The sequence below is a fragment of the Mesoplodon bidens genome (assembly GCF_964165515.1).
Source record: "Mesoplodon bidens genome assembly, chromosome: 7".
In the NCBI taxonomy this organism is placed as follows: Eukaryota; Metazoa; Chordata; class Mammalia; order Artiodactyla; family Ziphiidae; genus Mesoplodon; species Mesoplodon bidens.
In genome coordinates, this window is record NC_138164.1 from 110105592 (window position 1) to 110130393 (window position 24802).

General features: G+C 42.4%; 1 protein-coding gene across 2 annotated transcripts in view; it reads left to right on the plus strand.

The window, feature by feature from the left end:
* Positions 1–24802, plus strand: part of PACS1 (phosphofurin acidic cluster sorting protein 1) — a 147925-nt gene that overhangs the window by 93808 nt on the left and 29315 nt on the right. For both annotated transcript variants that reach the window (XM_081238800.1, XM_081238801.1), the window contains exon 2: positions 14717–14804. In XM_081238800.1, coding sequence (XP_081094926.1) covers positions 14717–14804 — 88 coding nt within the window. The remainder of the gene's footprint in view (positions 1–14716; positions 14805–24802) is intronic.

Consider the following 24802-nt stretch of genomic DNA (forward strand, 5'->3'; position numbering starts at 1 on the left):
ACTCTTTGCAAAAGTGGATAGACCAAGTTGCCCTCCCACCAGCAGTGTTTAATTGTTCTGATCACCGTAATCACATCACCTGATGTTGTCAGATTTATAATTTTTGCTCCTCCAGTGGAAGTGAAATAGTATCTCCCTGTGGTTTGATCTGAATTTTCCTTATTACTGATTGGTTTGGGCATCTTTTTATATGTTTATTAGCTATCTGCTTTCCTTTCCTGTTAAGTGCCTATCTAGTATTTTTCAGCTGTAATTCAAGTTTCATTCTTCCTTGTAAAGTGAGATAAAATGTTTTTTGTTAAAATACTCATTACGGAGTCAAATTGACCATTCTCATTACATATTTTTATTTGAGCAATAATTTTAACATGTGAGGGAAATATTTGAGATTTAAAACATGGTTTAGGCTTCTCCTTGATTTCTTTAAGTAGCCGTTAAGTCGCACTTTTGCAGGGGAGAACATGTATTTGTTTTGGTTTGATATAATATTCAGCATTTAGCATCTATACCCATTCTAATTGGAGGGAATGTATTTGGCTGAAGAGGTTTCTATTTTTTATGTCTCATCTCTTTGAGCCTGTAAAATGGAAATAGTGTATTCAGTTCCAGTATTCTGGGATTCTAATCTACTTTGTTTAATCTTTACCCTTATATGAGTGGGCTTAGAATTAGTTTTATAGATTTTTTTTCCTCATTTAAGCCATAGATACTTTTTATTTTTTTATCTTTAAAATTATTTATTTTATTTTATTTATTTTTGGCTGCTTTGGGTCTGTTGCTGCACATGGGCTTTCTCTAGTTGTGGCGAGCAGGGGCTACTCTTCATTGCAGTGCATGGGTTTCTTATTGCGGTGGCTTCTCTTGTTGTGGAGCACGGGCTCTAGGTGTGCGGGCTTCAGTAGTTGCGGCACGTGGGCTCAGTAGTTGTGGCTCGCGGGCTCTAGAGCACAGGCTCAGTAGTTGTGGCACACCGGCTTAGCTGCTCCGCGGCATGTGGGATCTTCCCTGACCAGGGCTCGAACCTGTGTCCCCTGCATTGGCAGGCGGATTCTTAACCACTGCATCACCAGGGAAGTCCTGATACTTTTTAAATAGTACCTTTTAGTGATTGATTATAGCCCTCTGATTTCTTTTTTATTGAAGTATAGTTAATGTACAATGTTATATAAGTTATGGGTGTACAATATGGTGATTCACAATTTTTAAAGGTTATACTCCATGTACAGTTGTTGTAAAATACTGGCTATATTCCCCATGTTGTACAATATATGCTTGTAGCTTATTTCATACCTAATTGTTTGTACCTCTTAATCCCCTACCCCTATATTGCCCCCACCCCTCTCCTCTCCCCACTGGTAACCACTAGTTTGTTCTCTGTATCTGTGAATCTGCTTCTTTTTTGTTATATTCACTAGTTTGTCGTATATTTTAGATGCCACATATAAGTGATATCATATGGTATTTGTTTTTCTCTGTCTGGCTTATTTCACTTAGCATAGTACACTCCAAGTCCATCCATGTTGCTGCAGATGGCAAAAGTTTCACTCTTTTTTATGGCTGAGTAGTATTCTATTGTGTGTGTGTGTGTGTATATATATATGTATATATATATATATATATATATATATATATATATATATATATATATATATATATATATATATATATATATACCGCATCTTTTCCATTCATCTGTTGTTGGACACTTAGGTTGCTTCCGTATCTTGGCAATTGTAAATAATGCTGCTATGAATATTGGGATGCATGTATCTTTTCAAGTTAGTATTTTGGGGGTTTTTTGGATATATACCCAGGAGTGGAATTGCTGGGTCCTATGGTAGTTCTATGTTTAGTTTTTTGAGAAACTTCCATTTTGTTTTCCACAGTGGCTGCACCAATTTACATCCCCACCAGCAGTGCACGAGGGTTCACTTCCCTCCACATCCTCACCGTTTTTATTTGTGTTCTTTTTGTTGATGGTCATTCTGACAGGTGTGAGGTGATATCTCATTGTGGTTTTGATTTGCATTTCCCTGATGATTAGCGATGTTGAGCATCTTTTCATGTGCCTGTTGTATGGCCCTCTGATTTCTGTTCAGCCTGTTTCTTTTACTCAAATTGTTTATTTTTTAATTTATGGATTTTCAAAACTAGGAAAAATAGTATGGTGATCCCCCATGTACCTGTCACCTAGTTTTAATAATTATCACTATTAAAAAATCTTTCTCCTAAAATATAAATATATTTTTTGGTAAGAAAAATAGATATTTTAAAAATGTAAACAATACCAAAAAACTTAAAGAAGAAAATAAGAATAAGGTAGAATCCCACTGTCCAGCAATGACCACTGTCAGAATTTGTTTGAACAGTCTTCCATTTGTGTGAAAACTAAATGTGAGAGATTTAACAAAAATGGAATTATACCATAATTATTATATTACGTTTTCTCAATTTAATATGTATAGATCTACATCATCCCTTATAGTAACTATACATTGCTTTTTATATAAATATAATATTTATTAATCGGTTCCCTATGTTTACTGCTCTATTTATCTTCTTATTTCTAAAAATGGGATTATACTTTCAAAAGGTATGCATATTAAAATTTTAATACTTATTATGAAACTGCTCTCTAAAAACTGAAAATTGCTAATAGGTTTCATTCCTGCCAGTGGTACATTAGAGTGCCTTTTTCCCATATTCTCACAACCCTGGGTCTTGTCACTCTCATTTTTTCAGTATGGTTGATATTTGTATTTATCTGATTAGTAGTAAAATTAAATATCTGTTTATGTTTTTTTCACCACTCCTTTTTCTTCCTTTGTGAATTGCCTGTTAATATTCTTTGCCAATTTTTATTTTGAGGCATTTGTTTTTTCTGTTGATTTGTAATAACTCTTTGCATATTAAGGATTTGACATTTTATCATATCACAAATATTTTTCATTGTAGTTATTAAAATCTTTAAATCTTTTTTGGTACATTCAGATTTCTTTTTTTATTATTGATTTTGCTATATAGAAGTTTTTTATTTTTATGTGTATCAGTCAGTTCCTTTATGGGTCTGATTCGGTGTGATGCTTAGAAAGCCTTTCCCCACCAGAAGATTAGTTTTTTAATTGTCCATATTTTCTTCTGCTACTTTTATGGCTTTCTTTCTTTTTTTCTATTTAAATCTTTAATCCAGCTGAAATTTACTTTGGTGTAAGGAATAAGATAGGGATCCATCACTGTTTTTGTTCAAATAGCTAGCCAGTTTTCCAGTACTATTTATTAATTGAGTAATTCATCTATTTCTTGCATACAGTAAATTCCTATTTATACTTGGGTCTAATTTTGGACTCTGTTCTCTTCCATTGATCTTTTTGTTTATTCTTTTCTCAATACCAAGGTATTTTCATTACTTTGGCTTTAGAATACATGTTAATATCCTATTGGATCAAGCTCTCTTCATTATTCTTTGTCCCAAGAAGTTTCTTGGCATTTTTCTTTTCTTCATTTCTTTCTTTCTTTCTTTTTTTTTTGTTACTATGAAATTTAAAAAACCTACAGAAAAGAAGAGAGAGGAGTTTAGTGCAGCCCCATATATATTAATCTCCTACCTTGAGCAATTTTAAAATTTTTGTCCTATTTATTTTTTTCTGAAGCATTTTGAAGTTAATTAGGAAATCATTTCCTCCTTGAATACTGCAGCAAGCATCTCTACCTACTTTCCAATTATATTTATTATTATTTTTGATTAATTAACTTATTTTTGGCTGCATTGGGTCTTCGTTGCTGCCCCAGGCTTTCTCTAGTTGCAGCTAGCGGGGGCTACTCTTCGTTGCAGTGCACAGGCTTCTCATTGCGGTGGCTTCTCGTTGCAGAGCACGGGAAATAGGCACATGGGCTCAGTAGTTGTGGCGCACGGGCCCAGTTGCTCCGCGGCATGTGGGATCTTCCCGGATCAGGGATGGAACCCGTGTCCCCTGCATTGGCAGGCGGATTCTATGCCACCAGGGAAGTTCCTCCAATTATATTTAATTATTGGTTAGCATCCGCATTAAGCAAACGTTTGATTTTTATATATTTATTTTGATATTTTCTTAATGACTCCGCTAGCTTTTTGGTTGATTCTCTTGAGTTCTAGTACACAGTCACACACCTGCAGATGGGATAGTTTTGTCTCCTCCTTACTTCTATATCATTTATTTCTAATTACTTCTTCAGCCAGCTTTTTTTTTTTTTTTTTTTTTTTGCGGTACGCGGGCCTCTCACTGTTGTGGCCTCTCCCATTGCGGAGCACAGGCTCCGGACGCGCAGGCTCAGCGGCCATGGCTCACGGGCCCAGCCGCTCCGCGGCATGTGGGATCTTCCCAGACCGGGGCACGAACCAGTGTCCCCTGCATCGGCAGGCGGACTCTCAACCACTGCGCCACCAGGGAAGCCCCTCAGCCAGCTTTTAAGACCAGTTTTATATAAGTAGCAGAGATAGGCCTATATGTTGTTACTGTCTTCAGAAGGAATGCTCTGGTCTCTCACCTTCAATCCTGATGCTGACTATATGGAAAGTATATATGTTTAAAGTTCATGTTAAGGAGGTATTTTTCTATTGTTCTTTTCCCAAGGGTCTTTTAAAATTAGGAATGCATGTTGAATTTGATCAAATCCCTTTTCAGCATCTAATAAAATAATTGTATTTTTTTAGCTTATTAATGTGATAACATGTATTTCTAAGTTCCTGATATTCAACCATGCGTGCCTTGGGAGTCTCCTTGGATATGATATATTTTTGTTTTCATATATTTTATTGGTTCTTGCCCCTGTTATTTTTGGCTGCACCCTAGAGGGTTTTTATTTGTTTGTTTTTGTCCTTCCCACACATGCCCTCTACCTCTATCACTGAAACACATGGATTAAGGGGTTGTCACAATGAGGGACAGTAATTTAAGTGACTAGGACTCGTCCGATGCTGACGGCATGTACCCTTTTTGAGCACTTCTGATGTGCCAGGCTCTGTGCTAGGTGCTTTCCCATTTGCTAGTTCACACGGCAGTTCTATTTTATAGATGAGAGAACGTACACTTCAGTCTCTCTGTCTTACTAAGGGGCTGCAGACCTGAAAATTTTCCTGTCTGATTTTAATAGGCAAGCCCCCTCCACATCTCCCCACACATTCGAGGCCTGTTTTCCTATCCAGAAGACTATCATCAAGAACTTTGTAGAAAGAGGGGAAAATGTTATAAATCTTGTTGGTATGTGCAAGTGATTGGCATTTATACTCCAAAGATAAACATATGCTGAGTAGCTGAAAATTAGGGATTTATTCATAACCTTACATTCCTCTGCTTCGTAGAGTCACATCTGATGGCTGGGGAATAAAACGTGTCTAAGCATCTTCCTGGGTTCTGTTTCTTGTTTGGGTCTAAGTTTTTCTCATTCTCTGGTGTTTCTCCATTTGAACAATGCCTAGTGCCATCCGATTTCTTGCGAGACAGATAAAAACAGGAAATCTTTTTTCCTCTTATCCATTCACTGGAAAATCCACTCTCCTCTGCATCTCATTCAGCCCATCGCTTCCAAGTTGTGCCTTTCCAGATGATAATTTAGTCACTTTACTTTTTTTTTTTTTTTTGCCGTACGCGGGCCTCTCACTGTTGTGGCCTCTCCCGTTGCGGAGCACAGGCTCCGGACGCGCAGGCTCAGCGGCCAATGCTCACGGGCCCAGCCGCTCCGCGGCATGCGGGATCCTCCCGGACCGGGGCACGAACCCGCGTCCCTGCATCGGCAGGCGGACTCTCAACCACTGCGCCACCAGGGAAGCCCCAGTCGCTTTACTTTTTAAAAATCTGCTTTAGGGCTACTCATTTTAAAATAATAATGCCTTAGTTAATTGTTTCACAGTGAAAATTACGCTGTTTCACGTGAAGTAATAATTTCAATATCTACATAGTCAAGTAACTTCGTAAGCAGTAAAATACACTGCTCAGAAATTTACCTTTCACGTTATTGTTATTGAAGCTCATGCAGACTTCTACAGGCGCCCTGTTAAAATGGAGACAGTTTTAGAAATGGAGTTACTGTCACAAAGAAAAACCTTTCCCATAATTTTTTTCTATTGATTTGCACTTTATCCTGATAAATGCTGTTGTAGGGGGAAGGCAGAGCTCACTCTTCCCATTTTAGGATTAAAGAACTGCAGAGGAGAAAAGCGAGACTTGCTCACGTGACACAGCCATTTCTTGTTGGGACAAAAGAATGATCCAGGTCACTTGGCTTCTGGTCCAGCATTTATCTGCTCTGGTCCCAAGAGGACTGTCGGTTTGGTTCAGAGACTAGCTCTTCAGTTTTTTATTTCATCCAGATCTTTGTTTCTCCTTTCTTCCCCCTTTTCTGTCTAAAATATGGCCACTTCATTGTTCACTGATACCCTATCAGAATGGGGATGGGGACCGGGGATGGAATATGAGACTGTTTCTCTCCTGGTGAACCCCTCTAGTTCTGGTTTGCTTGGGGATAAGTTTGAAACAACTGTTAAATGCAGATTGGAGATCATTTGTAGGTAGCACTTAAGGCTGTTTCTCTTTTATCTTACAGCAAAACACAAACTAGAATAATTTAGAAGGTTTCAAAAGAGCCTTATTATATTTTTGTTCCATTTTCTACCTAGTTATCAAGCTTTATTTTTATTCTTTCAGATTTAATCTAATAGGATCTAAAGAAAACAATTTCTTGAGAGAATTTACTTGGGCTCAAATAATATGTCCTCACTGAAGGCACAGTCAGTTACTCGTGATCTTCTTTTATGTAATTTAGTACTTGTATTATGTATGCATTGTTACATTTGTTGACAAATTGTTCAATATACTTAATTCCCATCCTCTCACAAACTGCTCAAAAGCAGAGATTATGCCTCATGTTTCTGTGTACCTCACATCTTCTAGCACAGAGCTGAAGTTCAGAGAAGATGTACAGTAAATGGTTGCTGGAGATCTTGCTGGGCAAAGAGAAAGTCTTTAACCCAATTCTAGATGCCGTCAGTGTTCCTCTGACTTCATCCTTCGGGTGGGTGATCGCAGTGAGGATGTTCTCCACGAGGGCTCGAGTGCCAGTGAAGTGGGAGAGAAATGGCTCAGTGCAGGGGATGAGGGTGGAGACCAGGAGCTCCCTCCTCTTTACAAGGGCAGTTGCCTCACTGTTCTTATTGGAAGGAAGTTGATCCCATAGAAGAGCTAACCAAACACAGGCTTAAACAGTCAACAAGTAAGAGTGATGATGATGATGACGATGGTAATGCTGATGGGTCCAAGTGTAGCGTTTACTGCATCTCACCATATGCCAGGCCCTGTGCTGCCTTTCAGTCTCTCAGTTAATCCGGATCACAGTGTTATTAAGTAGAAAGGGTTTTCTTCATTTTATGTGAGAAAACTGAGGCAAAGGGGTCACCAGGGTTACCTAACGAGGAAATAAGGGGTGGGATCAGGAAAAGATCAAGATGCAGAAGGAAGGACCACCTTGAAATCAGGGGGCCATGATTTGATGTTTAATAAGGGACTTAACTAAGATTTCCAAGTGGAGTCTTTAAAAATGACAGTAAACAAGTCCTGTTATCAATATATTTTCAAAATTCCTTTGCAGAGAGCAAGATTATCTTTGAGCTGAATAACCCGGGATCCTCCTTTATAAGTCCTTTGGATTCCAGCCATCCTTGTGATATTGTTTTACTTTAAACCATTGATTTCTTTGAGTTCTAGTACCTAGAGGCGTGCCTTTCTCTGTCTGGCTTTTCACTGACGTTCCGGAGGTGGACTAGCTGGGGAACCCCAGCCATACCTTCGATTTGAAACCCCCTTTGATTAAGGATTTTTATCTAGAACTGCCCTCCCACCTAATCCCCAGATGAGGAGGTGGCTAGGAGGGTGGGGTACAGAGGGGTCTTCATTCAGCTCCCATATTTCTAAGTGGTGCTGTGGGACCTGCTTCCAACCCTCTGTACTGTGGAGTTTCCTAGTTAGCTCTCTGAAGTGCAGAAGACGAGGGATTTGGTTCTTTTAGGGATCATGGAAAGAATCTTTTTTTTCCTTCAACTTTTGAGAAATCTTCCTTTCCTTCCATAAGGATGGGAGTCGGGATTTCCTTATAGGGCATCACCCATTAAAATGGACTCTAGGAATAATTCAGCTGGTTTTCTTAAAAGTATCTGGGAGCTGGTGACTAAAGTCCTAACATCTTGGGAATCTATTCCCATATATTAATAATAGGTTTACCGGGACTTTCCTGGTGGCGCAGTGGTTAAGAATCCGCCTGCCAATGCAGGGGACACGTGTTCGAGCCCTGGTCCGGGAAGATCCCACATGCCGCGGAGCAGCTAAGCCCGTGTGCCACAACTACTGAGCCTGCACTCTAGAGCCTACGAGTCACAACTACTGAGCCTGCGTGCCACAACTACTGAAGCCCGTATGCCTGGAGCCTGTGCTCCGCAGCAAGAGAAGCCCACTTGCCGCAACTAGAGAAAGCCCGCACACAGCAACAAAGACCCAACGCAGCCAAAATAAATTAATTAATTTTTAAAAAAAAGAATAGGTTTACCTGCATATAACAAAAAATAAGAAAAGATTTATATAAGATAGCGGCTTATTGCTTTCTCACATAAAAAATAAAAAATCCAGAGGTGAACAGTCCAGGGCTGATAGAGCAGCTCCCATGGTGTCGTCAGGGATCCTGGCTCCTCTCTTTCTAATTGACGTTCCTGACACATGAATTGAATTATCACAGTTTCCTCATGGTCCAAGTTAGCTGCCGGAGCTCAGGCCATCAGCCTGCATCACAGACCAGAAAAAGGAGAAAGGACAAAAAAGGGTCCTGTCACGTGAGTGAGCTCCCTTAAAAAAAAATCTTCCCACATGTCCTACCTAATACATCCACTTACACATTGGCCAGATTTCAGTCACGTGTTCTCACCTAGCTGCAAAGGAAGCTGGAAAGCGTGGTCTTTTATTTCAGGAAGCAACATGTTCAGCTAAAAACTGGTGCTCTGTTATTAAGTAGGAAGGGGAAGATAGATGTTGGGTAGGCAGTTAGCAGACTCTAGCACACTGGGTAGAACCTTCCTTTTAAAACAAAACAGCTTTGGACTTCCCTGGTGGTGCAGTGGTTAAGAATCCTCCTGCCGGGCTTCCCTGGTGGCGCAGTGGTTGAGAGTCCGCCTGCCGATGCAGGGGACACGGGTTCATGCCCCGGTCTGGGGGGATCCCGCATGCTGCAGAGCGGCTGGGCCCGTGGGCCATGGCCACTGAGCCTGCGCGTCCGGAGCCTGTGCTCCGCAACGGGAGAGGCCACAACAGTGAGAGGCCCGCATACCGCAAAAAAAAAAAAAAGAATCCTCCTGCCAATGCAGGGGACACGGTTTCAATCACTGATCCAGGAAGATCCCACATGCCGCGGAGCAACTAAGCCCGTGCGCCACAACTACTGAGCCTGCGCTTTAGAGCCCGCGAGCCACAACTACTGAGCCTGCACACGTAGTGCCCGTGCTCTGCAACAAGAGAAGCCACTGCAAGGAGAAGCCCGCACACCACAATGAAGAGTAGCCCCCGCTCACCGCAACTAGGGAAAGCCCGTGCACAGCAACGAAAGCCCAATGCGTTCAAAAATAAATAAATAAAATATAAATAAATTTTAAAAACAGCTTTATTGAAGTATACTTGATATACAGTAAACTGCACGTATTTAAAGTGTATAATTTGACAACTTTTGACACAAATACACTGTGAAACCATCACCACAGTGAAGATCATGAACATATCCATCACTCCAAATGTACCCTTTGTAATTGCTCCTTCCCGCCCCCTCTATGTCGGGGGTCCCCAAGATCACTGATTCTTCTTTTTTTTTAAATTAATTAAAATTTTTGGCTGCATTGGGTCTTTGTTGCTGTGCACAGGCTTTCTCTAGTTGCGGCGAGTGGGGGCTACTCTTCGTTGCGGTGCACGGGCTTCTCATTGTGGTGGCTTCTGTTGTTGCGGAGCACGGGCTCTAGGCATGGGGGCTTCGGTAGTTGTGGCTCGCGGACTCTAGAGCACAGGCTCAGTATTTGTGGCACACGGGCTTAGTTGCTCCACGGCATGTGGGACCTTCCCGGACCAGGGCTTGAACCCGTATCCCCTGCATTAGCAGGCGGATTCTTAACCATTGCGGCACCAGGGAAGTCCAGGTTTGAGGATTCTTAGGAGAACTCACAGGATTCAGTATATAGCTGTAGTCACAGCTATGATTTATTTCAGTTACAGGATACAAAAGCCAAGTCAGGGGGGAAAGTGCATGGATAAAGTCTAGAGGAAACCAGGTGCAAGATTCCAAGAGTCCTTCCCCATTGGAGCCACACAGGACATAATTCTTCCAGCACTGGATCGTGATAACGCATATGAAATGTTCTTACCAGGGAAACTCCTTAGAGACGTACTGCCCAGATTCTTACTGGGGGCTGGCCAGTTGGGTACCCTCTTCCTAGCACATACCAAAATTCCAGACTCCCAGAGGGCAACATGTATTCAGCATAAACCACATCATTTGTAAAAAACAGTTCAGGAACAGAGAGCCACTCTTAACCAGTTCTGGAAGCCCTCCCAATATCCAAGTACCAGATGTCAGGCAAGGGCCCATCCTGTAAGCAGGCCTTTTCTTGGGCCTGCTAGTTAATGCTTTTCTGTACACCACCACCCCGTCCCCATCCTAAGGTAACCACAGGTCTGCCTTCTGTCACTAAAGCTTTGCATTTTCTAGAATACTTTGTACCTCTTTTTTGGCTTCTTTCACTCAGAATTATTTTGAGTTCATTCGTGTCATGTGCATCAGTAGTTCATCCCTTTTTATTGTTAAGTAATATTCCATTGTATGGATATACCAGTTTGTTTATCCATTTATCTGTTGTTGGACATTTAGGTTGTTTCTAGTTTGGGGCTATTTCAAATAAAGCTGCTGTGAACATCCAGGTACAGTTCTTTGTATGGGAATATATATTTCCTTTTCTCTTGGGTAAATACACAGGAGTGGAATGACTGGATCATATGGCAGGTGTCAGTATAACTTTTTAAGAAACTGCTAAACTGTTTTCCAGAGTGACTGTACATTTTACATTACGGTCCACAGTGTGAGTTTCAGTTGCTCTACATCCTCACCAACAGTGAGTAATGACCAGTCTTTTAAATTTAGATTTTCAAGCAGGAAGGTCGTGGTCTCTCATTGTGTTTGTAATTTGCATTTTCCTAATGACTGGTAAGGTTGAGCATCTCTTCATATGTCTTGCCTTCTGTATACCTTCTTTGGTGAAGTGTTTGATCAAAACATTTGCCCATTTTTTTCACTGGGATGTTTGTTTTCCTAACATCAAAATTTGAGAATTCTCTACGTATTCTAGACACAAATCTGTTAAGGTGATTTGCAAGTATTTTATCCAACTCTATGGCTTGTCTTTTCATTCTCTTAATAGCATCTTTCAAATTCATTTTGACAAAGTCCACTTTTCTCATTTTTTAATTATTTTTTTATTTTTAAATTTATTTTAAATTTTTTTTACAATTTTCTCATTTTTTTCTTTTAGGGATTGTTCTTTGGTGTCATGTCTAAGGAATCTTTGCCTAACCCAAGGTTCCAAATATTTTTCCTGTGTTTTTTCCTTAGAAGTTTTATAATTTTATGTTTTACATTTAGATTTGTAGTCCATTTTGAATTAATTTCTGTAGATAATTTAAGGTATGAATTGAAATTCCGTTTTTTTAATATGGGTATCCAACTCAAAAAATGTATGTCTCTCTATTTATGTCTTTAATTTCTCTCAACAATGTTTTATAATTTTCAGTGTGTAGGTCTTGTACGTTATTTGTCAGATTTATCCCTGTATATGTCATTTTTTTGGATGCAGTTGTAAATTGTATTTTTTCAAGTTTCAATTTCTAATTATTTGTTGCTAGTATATAGAAATACCATTGATTTTTGTATATTGATTATATTGATCTTGTTTCCTACAACTTTTCTAAACTCACTTATTATTCTAATATTTTTTGAAGATTACATCAAATTTTCTATATAGATAATCACATCATCTGAAAATTAATTCCAATCTTACATACCTTTTTTTTTTTTCTTGATTTATTTGGTCGCACTGAGTCTTAGTTGCAGCAGGTGGGCTCCTTAGTTACAGCATGCAAACTCTTAGTTGCGGCATGCATGTGGGATCTAGTTCCCTGACCAGGGATCAAACCCAGGCCCCCTGCATTGGGAGTGCAGAGTCTTAACCACTGTGCCACCAGGGAAGCCCTGCATTCCTGAGATAAAACCTACTTGGTCGAGGTATATTATTCTTTTTACATATATTGATAATTTTAATATATTGTTTATAATATTTTGGATATATTGAGTTAAATAAAATATATTACTAAAGTTAATTTCACCTTTGTTTTTACTTTGTTAAAAATATGGCTATCAGGAGAAATTTAAATTACAAATGTGGCTTGCACTATATTTTTGTTAGACAGGAAGTTTACAGTCAGGATACGGGGATAGAGCTAAGATTGAAACAGATTTGCTGTCTCCCAGTTCCTTTCCTCCCATACTCTCTTAAATTTATTCCAGTTAGGCTTTCGTTTTCACTTTTCCAGTGAAACCGCCCTTGTTGAGGTCCTCAGTGGCTTCCATATCGCTAAGTTCAGTGATCAGTTTTCAGTGCCCCTCTTGACCCATCAGCAGCAAGTGATACAGCTGACCATTCCCTCTTGGCTTCTAGAATATCACGTTCATTTGATATTCCCCCTGCCTCACTGGTTAATTCTTCTTCATATCCTTTGCTAGTTCATCCTCTTCATCTCTCTGTCTTAATGTTGAAATACTCTTGGGCTCAATCCTGGTCCTCTTCTCTGTGTACTCACTCATCCTCATGATTTTAAATTCCATCTTTATGCCGCACTTCCGTCTTGATGTTCCCAGCCCGCAGGCAGACTTGTGTATCTTAACTCTCTGCTCAACATCTCTACTAGACATCTCAAATTTAAAATGTCCAAAATTGAACTCTCAATCTTAAACTCCCAAAACCTGCTTTGCCCAGAGTTTTCCCCATCTCAGTTAATGATAACCCCATCTTTCCAGATGTTCAGGCCCAAAAACTTGTGTCTTCAACAATATATCCAGAATTCAAACCACTTTTCACCACCTCCACTGCCCCTACCCTCCAAACCTCTGCCGTCTGTTGCTTGCACTACTGCAGTTGCTTTCTAACTCTCAACCTTTTCCCCTTTTCCCCTTTTCCCTTTGCGTCCCTCCATTCTGTCCTAATAGAACAGCTAAAAGAATCCTATTAAAATGTAAAACAGGGCTTCCCTGGTGGCGCAGTGGTTGAGAGTCCGCCTGTCGATGCAGGGGACACGGGTTCGTGCCCCGGACCGGGAAGATCCCACATGCCGCGGAGCGGCTGGGCCCGTGAGCCATGGCCGCTGAGCCTGCGCGTCTGGAGCCTGTGCTCCGCGACGGGAGAGGCCACAACAGTGAGAGGCCCGCGTACCGCAAAAAAAAAAAAAAAAAGGAAAGAAAGAGTTTTATTTGCTTTGTGTTAGCAGATCTTAGCAAGTGTTTGGGGTGAGGTGAATTTAAAATTAGAATTCAGTTCTGTTGATCTGGATTTGTCCCCCTTTTCTCAAGAATTACTTGAATTTCTTCAACATGTATTCTTGTTCACCTGGTTTTAGCTAGAGGCTGTTTTAAGAAAGTGTTAAACTTCATTAACAAATATTTGCCGAGCAGCTGTACTGGGCCCTGCCCTTTGGAAGAAGGCCCAGAGGTGAGAGAGTGGGCACGCGAGGAGCAGAAATGAATTCGGGGCGACTGGAGCTTAGAGAGTAAGGAGGAGGCCCAGAGGTGAGACCTATGCGAAACGGGGAAAATGAGCCCCAGACCGAGTCGGGGTCTCAGGACCTGACTCGGGTCGGCAGCATCCCACCTACAACTTGCCATCCTCCAGAACCTCACCACGGAAAAGGATGTTTTAAGGACTTGAACCACTCAAACCAGAAGCAGAAAGGCAGCATCTGCAGTTTCCCTCCCAGCTCCTCCTAGAAGCCCAGGGTAGCCCTGCCTTGGGAGGCCAAGGTCGAGTCACATTAGAGATGCCAAGACTCCAGAGTGAGGGACAGTCCCCTTGCTTTTAATTAAGGGGAATTTCCTCATTGTGGCACTGAAGATTTTCTGCATGTTTGAAGCAAAGTTTGGCTGAAATCGAAATTGTGGTCATTTAAAGCATTTCCTGCCAAATGGTTTCTGTTTTGTTTGTGTGGATTTTCTCTTTGTTGCTACAGATTTACGTCTGTAAATGTTTCAGGTGTGCTTAGACATAAGGTGGAACTGAAGCTGGGCAAGCAAAATAAACGCTGATGCCCCCTCCCTGGTCTACTCCCCACTCCCAGAAACTGCTCCCACATATTATGAGTGAAAAGGCATCTTGGTTTTGGCTGGAGATAAAGGGACATCCACAGACATTCATGGAATAATGTACCTTTTTGACACTTAACCAAGTACAAAAGTTAAATAAGAGGGATGCTACACTGCTGTCTTACTGATGGTAGACACAGTAAACAGCATTCTAACATTCTTCCTTTAGGTAAAGCAGCATTTCCTCAACAGATTGTCTGTCACTTTTCTCATAAGTTCCTTACATTTGACTCGATCTTCTTTCTCGAAATTTTTCTAGGCTGTTCAGCTTGACCCTGAAGAAACTTGTCATGCTAAAAGAAATGGACAAAGACCTTAACTCAGTGGTCATCGCTGTGAAGCTACAGGTGAGTTGAACAGGATTGTTTGTTCAGAACCCAAGGAAGCTAGATGACCTTGTGCCCACTGTCGGGGCTTCAGAGATGCTGGTAGGGGACCAGCTCTCTCGTCCTTCACTCAGCAAAGCAGGTGCAATAGTGGGAAGACGACTGAGCTCATGCGACCTACTGGGTCCCAGTTCTGCATCTTAGTTAAAGCACTCAGTAGCTTTAAACCTTAGTTTCTTTGTCTGAAGGATAAAAGTGGCTCTCCCTTCCCTGCCTGTCTAACAGGATTAGCATGAAGATCCAGAAGTTCATGCTTCTGGATCTAGAAATTCAGAAGTTACTAGGGTGGCTAGAAATTCAGAAGTTACTAGGGTGGCTAGAAATTCAGAAGTTACTAAGGTGGCTTGTGTAGGTTTTGGTCTTATTCCTGGGATTTCTGGGTATAAGGAGGTGTATGGGCTGGGGAAGCAGCTTTGGCGGTTTTCTATAGGGTGGAAGAAACTTGTAGGTTATTATTTCAGACTTGACAGTTTAAAATTTACTGGGGTGTTTTGTCTTCTGAGTCATCCCCACATTTAATTCCTTGAAATAACCTCAGTATCTCCAAGGGACCCATTTCACAAACATTCATATTCTAAGCATTCGGAATTTCAGTTTCAGGAGAAACTGAACTCCAGAAAGGTCAAGGAATTTACCTGTTGCCAGGTGACACCAGGTGGCAGAAGTGGGACTAGAAACCGGAGAGCCAGTAACGTATGTAGACATTAAACTCCGACACCAGGGCCACCTTAACTGATCAGTCCCTTTTAATGACGATCCCTAAAGCTTACTGAGAGTCTGAAATGCCTCTGGAACCATTAAACGATGGAATCCTTCAGCTTAAGACTGGTGCATTTACTGAGTTCTATTTCATGGAAAAATAGTGAGCTGTAAGGAAACTCACTACTAACCAGAACATTTGATCACTGGCTCACCTGTTTGTTGTGCAGCAGTTTCTTGGCTTCACTAAAACCCACGTCTGTAGCATTTCCGCAGTATGTGAACCATACACTGAGGTCCTCAGTTCTCTTTCTGAGATAAATACATTATGTTAATTTAGTCCTCAAAACTTGAAACTCTTCAATTACTCCTTATGATTTCCTGTGTGTCCCTTATATTCAGGCTCCCTGTTCATCTTTGTGCATAATTCCTCTCGATTGTGTGAAACGTTTCTAGACACTGTGGGTTGAAAAAACAAGTGTGGGACCATGAGGGGCGAGTGGAAACTTGCGGTGTCTTTTCCTCCTTTCCCGATTTCGCACCTGTTTCTGGGTCACGGGCAGTGTTCCAGTTTTCGGGAGTTATTTGCATAGCTAAAAGCAGTTGCTTTCCAGTGCAAACACTGTTGGTACAGTTTTGAAAGTTCCTTGCTGCTTTTGCGTCCCCGCAGTTAAATGCCTTTGCCAAAAGAAATAATGCCTTTTATTTCCTGATTAAATATTTAGCATTCTGTAAAATTTTAAGTTATATCCCAAAGCTACAAATATCCTCCACTTTCTATCGCTTGACTTCCAAAAGCAGCTGAAAGTAATTACAGATGTTATCACACCCCTTGATCCAGTCACTTATTTATTCATTTACACATTAATCTAATAAATATTTATTGAGCACCTGTTACAGGCCAAGTGTTCTAGGCACAGGGGACTCAGCAGCGAACAAAACGCACCCAAACCCTTGCCTTTAAGGCCCTTTACGTGCTGATAGAGCAGCAATTCTCAAAATGAGGTCTGCAGAGCCTGGGCTCCCTAAGACCCTCTCAGGGGATACGTAAGATCCAAACTGTTTTCAGGATAATACTGTGGCTTTACTTGCCCCTTCCACCATGTTGACATTTGCATTGAAGTTACAAGAGCAATGGCTGGTAAAAATGGCTGGCTGGCCCTTAGTGCAAGGCAGGGCAGCTGCACCAGAAGGTCAGTAGTCACTGTATTGCCTACCATCGCAAACCAGAAGGAAGAGATGAAAAGCCAGGTTTGCTTAAGAATGTCCTTGGAGAAGCAGTAAAAACTGTTAATTTATTTTGTCTCAACCTTGGAATACACAACTTTTTAATAGTCTGTGTGATGAAACAGAAATGCGCATACAGCGCTCCTGCTTCACAGAGGAGGCTACCGTTGTCTCGAGGACAAGTCCTCATACAACTGAGCTGTGCATTGAAGTAGCTGCTTTCTCATGGAACACCATTTGTACTTGAAAGAGGGGCTTACAGACAAACTGGTTATTCAGACTCAGGTATTTGGAAGATACTTTCTTGAAAATGAACAGAGTAAGCCCGTTCAGAAAATGAACGGTTGCCCACTTTGAGGGAAACAACTGAGAATATTTTAGGCCAATAACAAATGACATTTGAGCTTTCAAGTGAAAACCAGAATTTTGGAAAACTTGTCTTTGTCACTGTAAGCTTAACAGCTTCCCAGTTCTTTTTATTTATTTATTTGTTTGTTTGTTTGTTTATTTATTTATGGCGGCATTGGGTCTTCATGGCTGAGCGGGCTTTCTCTAGTTGCGGTGAGCAGGGGCTACTCTTCGTTGCAGTGCACGGGCTTCTCATTGTGGTAGCTTCTCTTGTTGCACAGCACGGGCTTTAGGCACATGGGCTTCAGTAGTTGTGGCACGTGGGCTCAGGAGCTGTGGCTCACAGGCTCTAGAGCGCAGGCTCAGTAGTTGTGGCTCATGGGCTTAGTTACTCTGAGGCATGTGGGATCTCCCCGGACCAGGGCTCGAACCCGTGTCCCCTGCACTGGCAGGCGGATTCTTAACCACTGCGCCAGCAGGAAGTCCCAGCTTCCCAGTTCTTAAAGACTTTCCTAAAAAGGTCTGTGGTGATAGTAACTGGCGTGATTTTTTATATTGTGTAATGAGTAACATTTGAAAGATTCGCGTAACTCAGTGAACCAGTATTTTCCAAATGACCAATGCATGAGGTCACAAAATTGTGCTGGGTAAAGATCCATTCAAAGAACAAAACAGGTCAATGGATTGGATTTTATTTTTTAATTTTTGTTTAGAAATAGATTTAAATTTACAGAAGAGGTGCAAGAGTAGTACATAGAGTTCCCATATACCCCTCACGCAGCTTCTCCCAGTGTTAACATCTTTCTTAACCATGGTATTTATCAAAACTAAGAAATTATCATTGGTACAACACTATTAACTAAATTACAGACTTTATTCAAATTTCCCAGTTTTTCCAGTGATATCCTTTTTCTGTTAATTGACTGGATTTTAATATATAACAGACTATAAAACCTTATTGATATGGTTTCAGGCTCTACTTTGCGACTAACCTTTAAGAGACTACCACTTGTAGAGTTTTGGTATACTATCAAAGAAAAACAGTCCACCATTATTTGAAAAGGCTGTTAAAATGTTCTTCCTTTTTCTAACTTCGTATCTCTCTCAGTCTGGATTTTTTTAATATACTCAACCAAAACAATATTTTGTTAACAGATTGGTTACAGAAACAGATATGAGAACCTGGTTGTCTTTTATTAAGCCAGATGTCAAAGAGGTTCACAGAAGTGTAAAAGTATACCATCTGCCTCATACACAGCTGTTAGGTGTGTACAGTGGTGCAGACACTGTGGAAAACAGTCTGGCAGTTCCTCAAAAGGTTAAACACAGAGTTACCATATGACCTAGCAGTTCCACTCCTAAATATTACCCAAGTGAGATGAAAACATGTCCACACAAAACTTTGCACACAGATGTTCATGGCAGCATAATGGCTGAAAAGTGGAAACAACCCAAGCCCATTAATTGATGAATGAATAAATAAAATGTGATATATCCATACAATGGAATATTACTTGGCAATAAAAAAGAATAAAGTACAGGGACTTCCCTGGTGGCGCAGTGGTTAAGACTCCTTGCTCCCAGTGCAGGGGGCCTGGGTTCAATCCCTGGTCCGGGAACTAGATCCCACACGCATGCAGCAACTAAGAGTTCTCATGCCACAACTAAGGAGGCTGTGAGCCGCAACTAAGGAGCCTGCCTGCCACAACTAAGGAGCTCACATGCTGCAACTAAGACCCAATGCAACCTAATTAATTAATTTTTTTAAAGAAAGAATAAAGTACATTCATGCTACAATATTGATGAACCTTGAAAACATACTAAATGAAAGAAGCCAGTCACAAAAGACCACATATTATATGATTCCATTTTATGAAATGTCCAGTATAGACAAATCCATAGAGTCAGAAAGTTAAATTAGAGGCTGCCTAGGGCTAGAGGGATGGGAAGGTTGGCAGAGCGACAGACAGCTAATGAGTACGGGGTTCCTTTTTTGGGTGGTGAAAATGTTGTAAAATTGATTGTGTTCCTGGTTGCACAACTCTGAATGTACTAAAAGCCATGGAATTGCACACTTTAAATGGGCAGATTGTGTAGTATTTGAATTATATTCTAATAAAGCTGTTATATACATTAAAAAACGATGCCCTCTTCTTAATAAACTGTTTTTGCTTTAGAGAAGATATTTTTCATAAAAATATTTTTATGTAAACACACAATAGGTTCATCACAGTTATTTTTAAATGAATTAATACATATTTTTAATATCTCAGTTTAAATTCTTAGTGTGGTAAGTATTGAAAGATACATGTACATAAACAAGAGCTATTTGGGGTCCTCAATAATTTTTAAGAGTCTAAAAAGATCCTGAGACTGAAAAGTTTAAGATTAATCATTGTAGTGGAAGGAAAGAGACGATAAACATTAATTAATTAATTAATTAATTTTAAAAAAGGTAATTTTGAAATTGGACTCAAGTTGGTAGTGCCTGGCTCCTGGAAGAAGCAAATACTGGGACCCATGAAGGGCTAAATCTTTGGAGAAGGTTGGCAAAGATGAGAACAGTACTGTGCCATGCTTCGAAAGCGCATGAGCTGGCCATGATCCTGTGGCTGCACCGCAGCTACATCCTGTTACCCGCATGGGCAAGTTCACGTTCACAAGTTTGCAATTCAGATAATGCGTTTGGGACAGAAATGTTTACAGGTATTTATAGCATATATCTGGATAGTGAGAGTTCAAACAGTGAGGGCCGCTGCTGTTGGAAGGTGATATGTCCCGGCAGGGGGTGGGGTGGCGGGGGGGATGTCAAATCAATAAAATACGGTGAAGAGGATGGAGCATGCCATGCCCTGGGGTGGAGGAAGTTACACATCGTATGTGGTGGTCAGGGGTGGCCTCACTGAGAAGATGACTTTCATTCAAAGACTTTGAAGGAGGTGAGGGAGGAAGCTGTGCAAATATCGGGAGGAAGAACACTGCAGGCAGAGGGAGAAGCCAAGGCAAGGCCCTGAGGCAGGAACGTGCTGGCAGGTTTAAGTCTGGCAGGGCGGAGAGGCGGTGGGGCGGCAGTCAGGCTGGAGGGGAGTGCGAGGAGGAGGAGATGAGGTCAGAGAGGTAGGGGGAAGCGTGTGCGCAGTAATGGCAAGGTCTCTGGCTTTCATTCTGTGTGAATTGGAGGGTTTTGAACAGGGAGGTGATGGGGTTGTTCTGGCTATAGAAGACAGACTGTAGGTGGGAAAGAGGAATCAAGAAGCCCAGCTAAGAGGCTCTGACAGTGATTCTGGCAGGAGATGAGGGCAGCACCAGAGCTTTGGCCTCAGGGACTAGAAGGGTGGAAACGCCATTAAGTGAGATGGGGAAGACTGGGGAAGGCAGGTTTGGGGGGAAATATCCAAAATTCAGCCTATCACATGGTATTTGAGGCGGCTGTTACACATGCGAGGGGAGATAGTGAATAGACAGTTGAATATGTGAGTTTAGAGTTCAGGAGAGAGGTCTGGGGGAGAGAAACAGTTTGGGAAATCATCAGCGTATCTGAGACCATAAGGTGGATGAGCTGCCCAGGAGCGGAGGGAGCCGTTACAGAGAAGAGAACAGGTCTAAGGATTGAGGCCACAGGCTCCCCAAGACTAGGATGTCACGGAGGAGAGGAAGGACCTGACACGGAGACCAGGAAAGAGCAACTGAGGGTGAGAGGAAATCCAGGAGAGTGAGGTGTCCAGGAGGCCACATGAAGGGAGAGCTGCTGGAGGCAAACAAAGAGGAGCCCTCCTCATGGAGCTTATCGGAGACCCTGCCAGTGGAAGTCGTGGCGGAGTTACGAGACAATGAGAGAAGTCTTCAAGAGCAAAAGTAGACAGCTCTTGGGCTTCCCGGTGGCGCAGTGGTTGAGAGTCCACCTGCCGATGCAGGGGACACGGGTTCGTGCCCTGGTCCGGGAAGATCCCACATGCCGCGGAGCGGCTGGGCCCGTGAGCCATGGCCGCTGAGCCTGCGCATCTGGAGCCTGTGCCCCACAACGGGAGAGGCCACAACAGTGAGAGGCCCACGTACCGCAAAAAAAAAAAAAAAAAAAAAAAGTAGACAGCTCTTGAGGAGTTTGCTATAAAGGGGAGGTGAGATGTGGGGTGGCAGCCGGCAGGGCACGTAGCGAGACAAGAGGGGATATTTTTTTTAATGAGAGAAAAAACATTAGCCTGTTTGCTAATGGAAATGATCCAGAAGAGAGACGGAAGTTGATTGTATAGGAGAGGAGAGAATGGTTAGAAGAGCCTCCCTGAGTCCGTGAGCAGGGATGGAGGGATGGAGCGGCTGACATCGGGTGGGGGCCGGGAGTCCGTCCGTGTAACCGGAGGGGAGGAAGCTGTGGGCATACAGACTGGGCAAGGAGCTAAGTGTGGTGGGCGTTCTTTTCCTATCGCTTCCATTTTCTCGGCAAGGTAGGAATCAAGGTTATTCGCTTAGAGTGAGGGAAGGGGTGAGGAGGCGTTGGGGTGTGAAGAAGAATGGGAGGTCATCTCGTGGAGTGAAGGGGCTGGTGCCCGGACTTGGGAAAATGCAGTGATCGCCGGGCAGCCCTGCAGGCCCACATCACGTTTGGGGTCATGAAGTCAAAGTCAGAAGAGTTAGCAGATTGTATGATTCTCTCCAGGCATGTTCGGCTGGGGCAGCTGGATTTGTACAGGGTTGTAATGGACCAAGTGAGTGCAGAGAACAGCAGTGGGCAGAGGCGCTAGGGCGTGTGCAGGGACCGCTCGTCCAGACTGACGGGAGCATTTAAGCCGAGTGAGGAGGAAAGAGGGGACCGAGGGCATGAGGAGTGAAACATGGTGGGGGGATCAGTGGATCACACGCCTGGTGGGTTCAAGGGATTATTGCTGCTGACAAACAAGCGAGAATGAGCTGGAAAGTTGGGAAGTGGAGATCAGAGAGTGGGGTGCATGACACTGAGATGAGGCTTTGGTCGTCATTATCAGTAGCCATAAGGCCCAGAGTGTGACCAGGTGGGTGAGGTGGCTCAGACAAGGGTGAGGACAAGACCACTGGGAGAGGGAAACCACGGGGTTTAGGGGCCAGGACATTGGAAAGCACACGTGTCAAAATCACGAAGAGGGACTTCCCTGGTGGCGCAGTGGTTAAGAATCCACCTGCCAATGCAGGGGACACGGGTTCGAGCCCTGGTCCAGGAAGATCCCACATGCCACGGAGCAACTAAGCCCGTGCGCCACAACTACTGAGCCTGTGCTCTAGAGCCCGTGAGCCACAACTACTGAGCCCACGTACCACAACTACTGAAGTCTGCGTGCCTAGAGCCCATGCTCCGCAACAAGAGAAACCACCGCAATGAGAAGCCCACGCACCGCAATGAAGAGTAGCCCCTGCTCACCACAACTAGAGAAAGCCCATGCGCAGCAACGAAGACCCAATGCAGCCAAAAAATAAAGAAATAAAGAAATTTAGACAAGGATGCTTTCATCAGTACGTTATATTATCGTTAAAAAAAAAAAAGAAATCATGAAGAGTTACAGCGGGAGTAGTGCTGGGGAAAGAACAGGGCGTGAGGAGCTAAAGTCAAGAAATGAGCAGGGATGCTGGCAGGTACAGACAAGAGCCAAAGCCAGGAAGAGAGGCTAGACTAGGGGCATCCACTCAAAGCGGGAGTTTGGGGGAGGTGGAAGGGAGAATGTTCTGGAGCTGCTGACGAGGAACAAGGAGGACCCTGCCCCACCCCCAAGCCCAGCAGTCAGCCCAGGAAGCAGTGTCCTCAGGGCGGAGCACGTTTCAGCTGTGCAGGGTTTCTCAGCAGTGCTGTGGGGCTGTGCTGTGCCTCGTAGGCCGGTCGGCAGCAGCCCCGGCCTCTACGCTCTAGAAATATCACGCACGCACGCACGCACATACCCCAGCTGTAACAATCAAAAATGTCTCAAAATTTTGCCAAATGTCTCCTACCCCTGGTTGAAAACCACTGCTATATATAAACCACATTTTCGATTCTCAGCATTTCTGAGACTCATTGTCCAGAGACTTCTTAAATCCTAAGAGCCTATATAAATTCAGGTGAAAACTTTGCCAAGACTCTTGTTCGTAATAGAGGTTACAAAAAGCATTATCTAATGCATGAGGCAGAGCTTCCTTTATTATTTTTCACTGGCATAATATAATGCTATTCTAATGTTAAAAGCATTGGGTAATACTACACTTAGGAGATTTTCCTTCCTTCATTATACAAAATCTGTATTTTATAAAAGCAAAAATTAGAAATGGATAAGAAACCTAAAAGTTAAAACTAAATTTTTTTCATTCCTAAAGGAAAACAGAGTGGAATATCTACTCTAATACGGCAGAATAACTTCATTACTTGGAATAGGCAAAGATTTCTTAGCTAAGACCCAGAATGCATTAACCATAAAAGAAAAAAAAATAATAAAGTGGACCAGATCAGAATTAAATACTTCATCAAAAGATACTATTAAGAAAATGAATAGGCAAGAAAATATTTACGGTGCATATATCTGACAATTTCTTGTATAAATAAAAAATTTATGTGCGAATAACAAGATAAACAAAACAAAGAAGTTTGATCAGTCATGTCATAAATGGAGATTTACAGCTAACCAATAAACAGCTGAGAAGGCACTGCATGGGCTGAGTCCTCAGGGAGATGCAAATTGCAGCCACAGTGATGGATCTCTCCGCACGTGGCCAGTAGAATCCACGCGTCCAGGACAGACCACGCCAGATGCAGCTGCAGGTGGAAAGTGGTACTAACACTTTGGAAATCAGTCTGGCGGTTTCTCATGAAGCTACATATGTGTCTACCCTAAGACCCAGCCATTCCTCTCCTAGGTGTACGCCCAAGAAAAAGAAGACACATCCACTTGTGTGGATGACTTGTACAAGAATGGCAGCTTTAGCCATAATAGTCCCAAACTAGAAACACCCCAAATGTGAAGTGTTAAGTGACAGGTGAACGGAAATCACACGTGTACATTCATGGGACAGAATTCTGCTCAGCAGTAAAAAGGAACAAGCTTTCGATACACTCAACAACCTGTATGAACCTCAGACACATTATAAATGTTGGGCAAAAGAAGCCCGACCAGAATAGTACACACTGTATGATTCCATTTATATGGAATTTTAGAACAGGAAAAACTGACCTATGGTGAAAGAACTCAGAACAGTGCTTTCCTCTGAGACAGGAGTGCAGGATTGACTGGGAGGCATCACAAGGGATTTTTCCAGAGTAATACCAATGCTTTACATCTTGATAGAGATGTGGGTTACACGGGTATATACATTTACTAACTCATCGATCTGTATACTGGAGATCGGGGCACTTCACTGTGTTAAACTCAATTTTTTTTTAAGTAGTCTTTTTTTTTTTTTGCGGTAGGCGGGCCTCTCACTGCTGTGGCCTCTCCCGTTGCGGAGCACGGGCTCCAGACGCGCAGGCTCAGCGGCCATGGCTCACAGGCCCAGCCGCTCCACGGCATGTGGGATCCTCCCGGACCGGGGCACGAACCCGTGTCCCCTGCATCGGCAGGCGGACTCTCAACCACTGTGCCATCAGGGAAGCCCTAAAGTAATTTTTATAAATATACGGGCATTCCTCAGGCTCTCCTGCTGATCTCTTTTTACATTGAGGAACAGTTTAACCCAACTTTATTTATTTATTTATT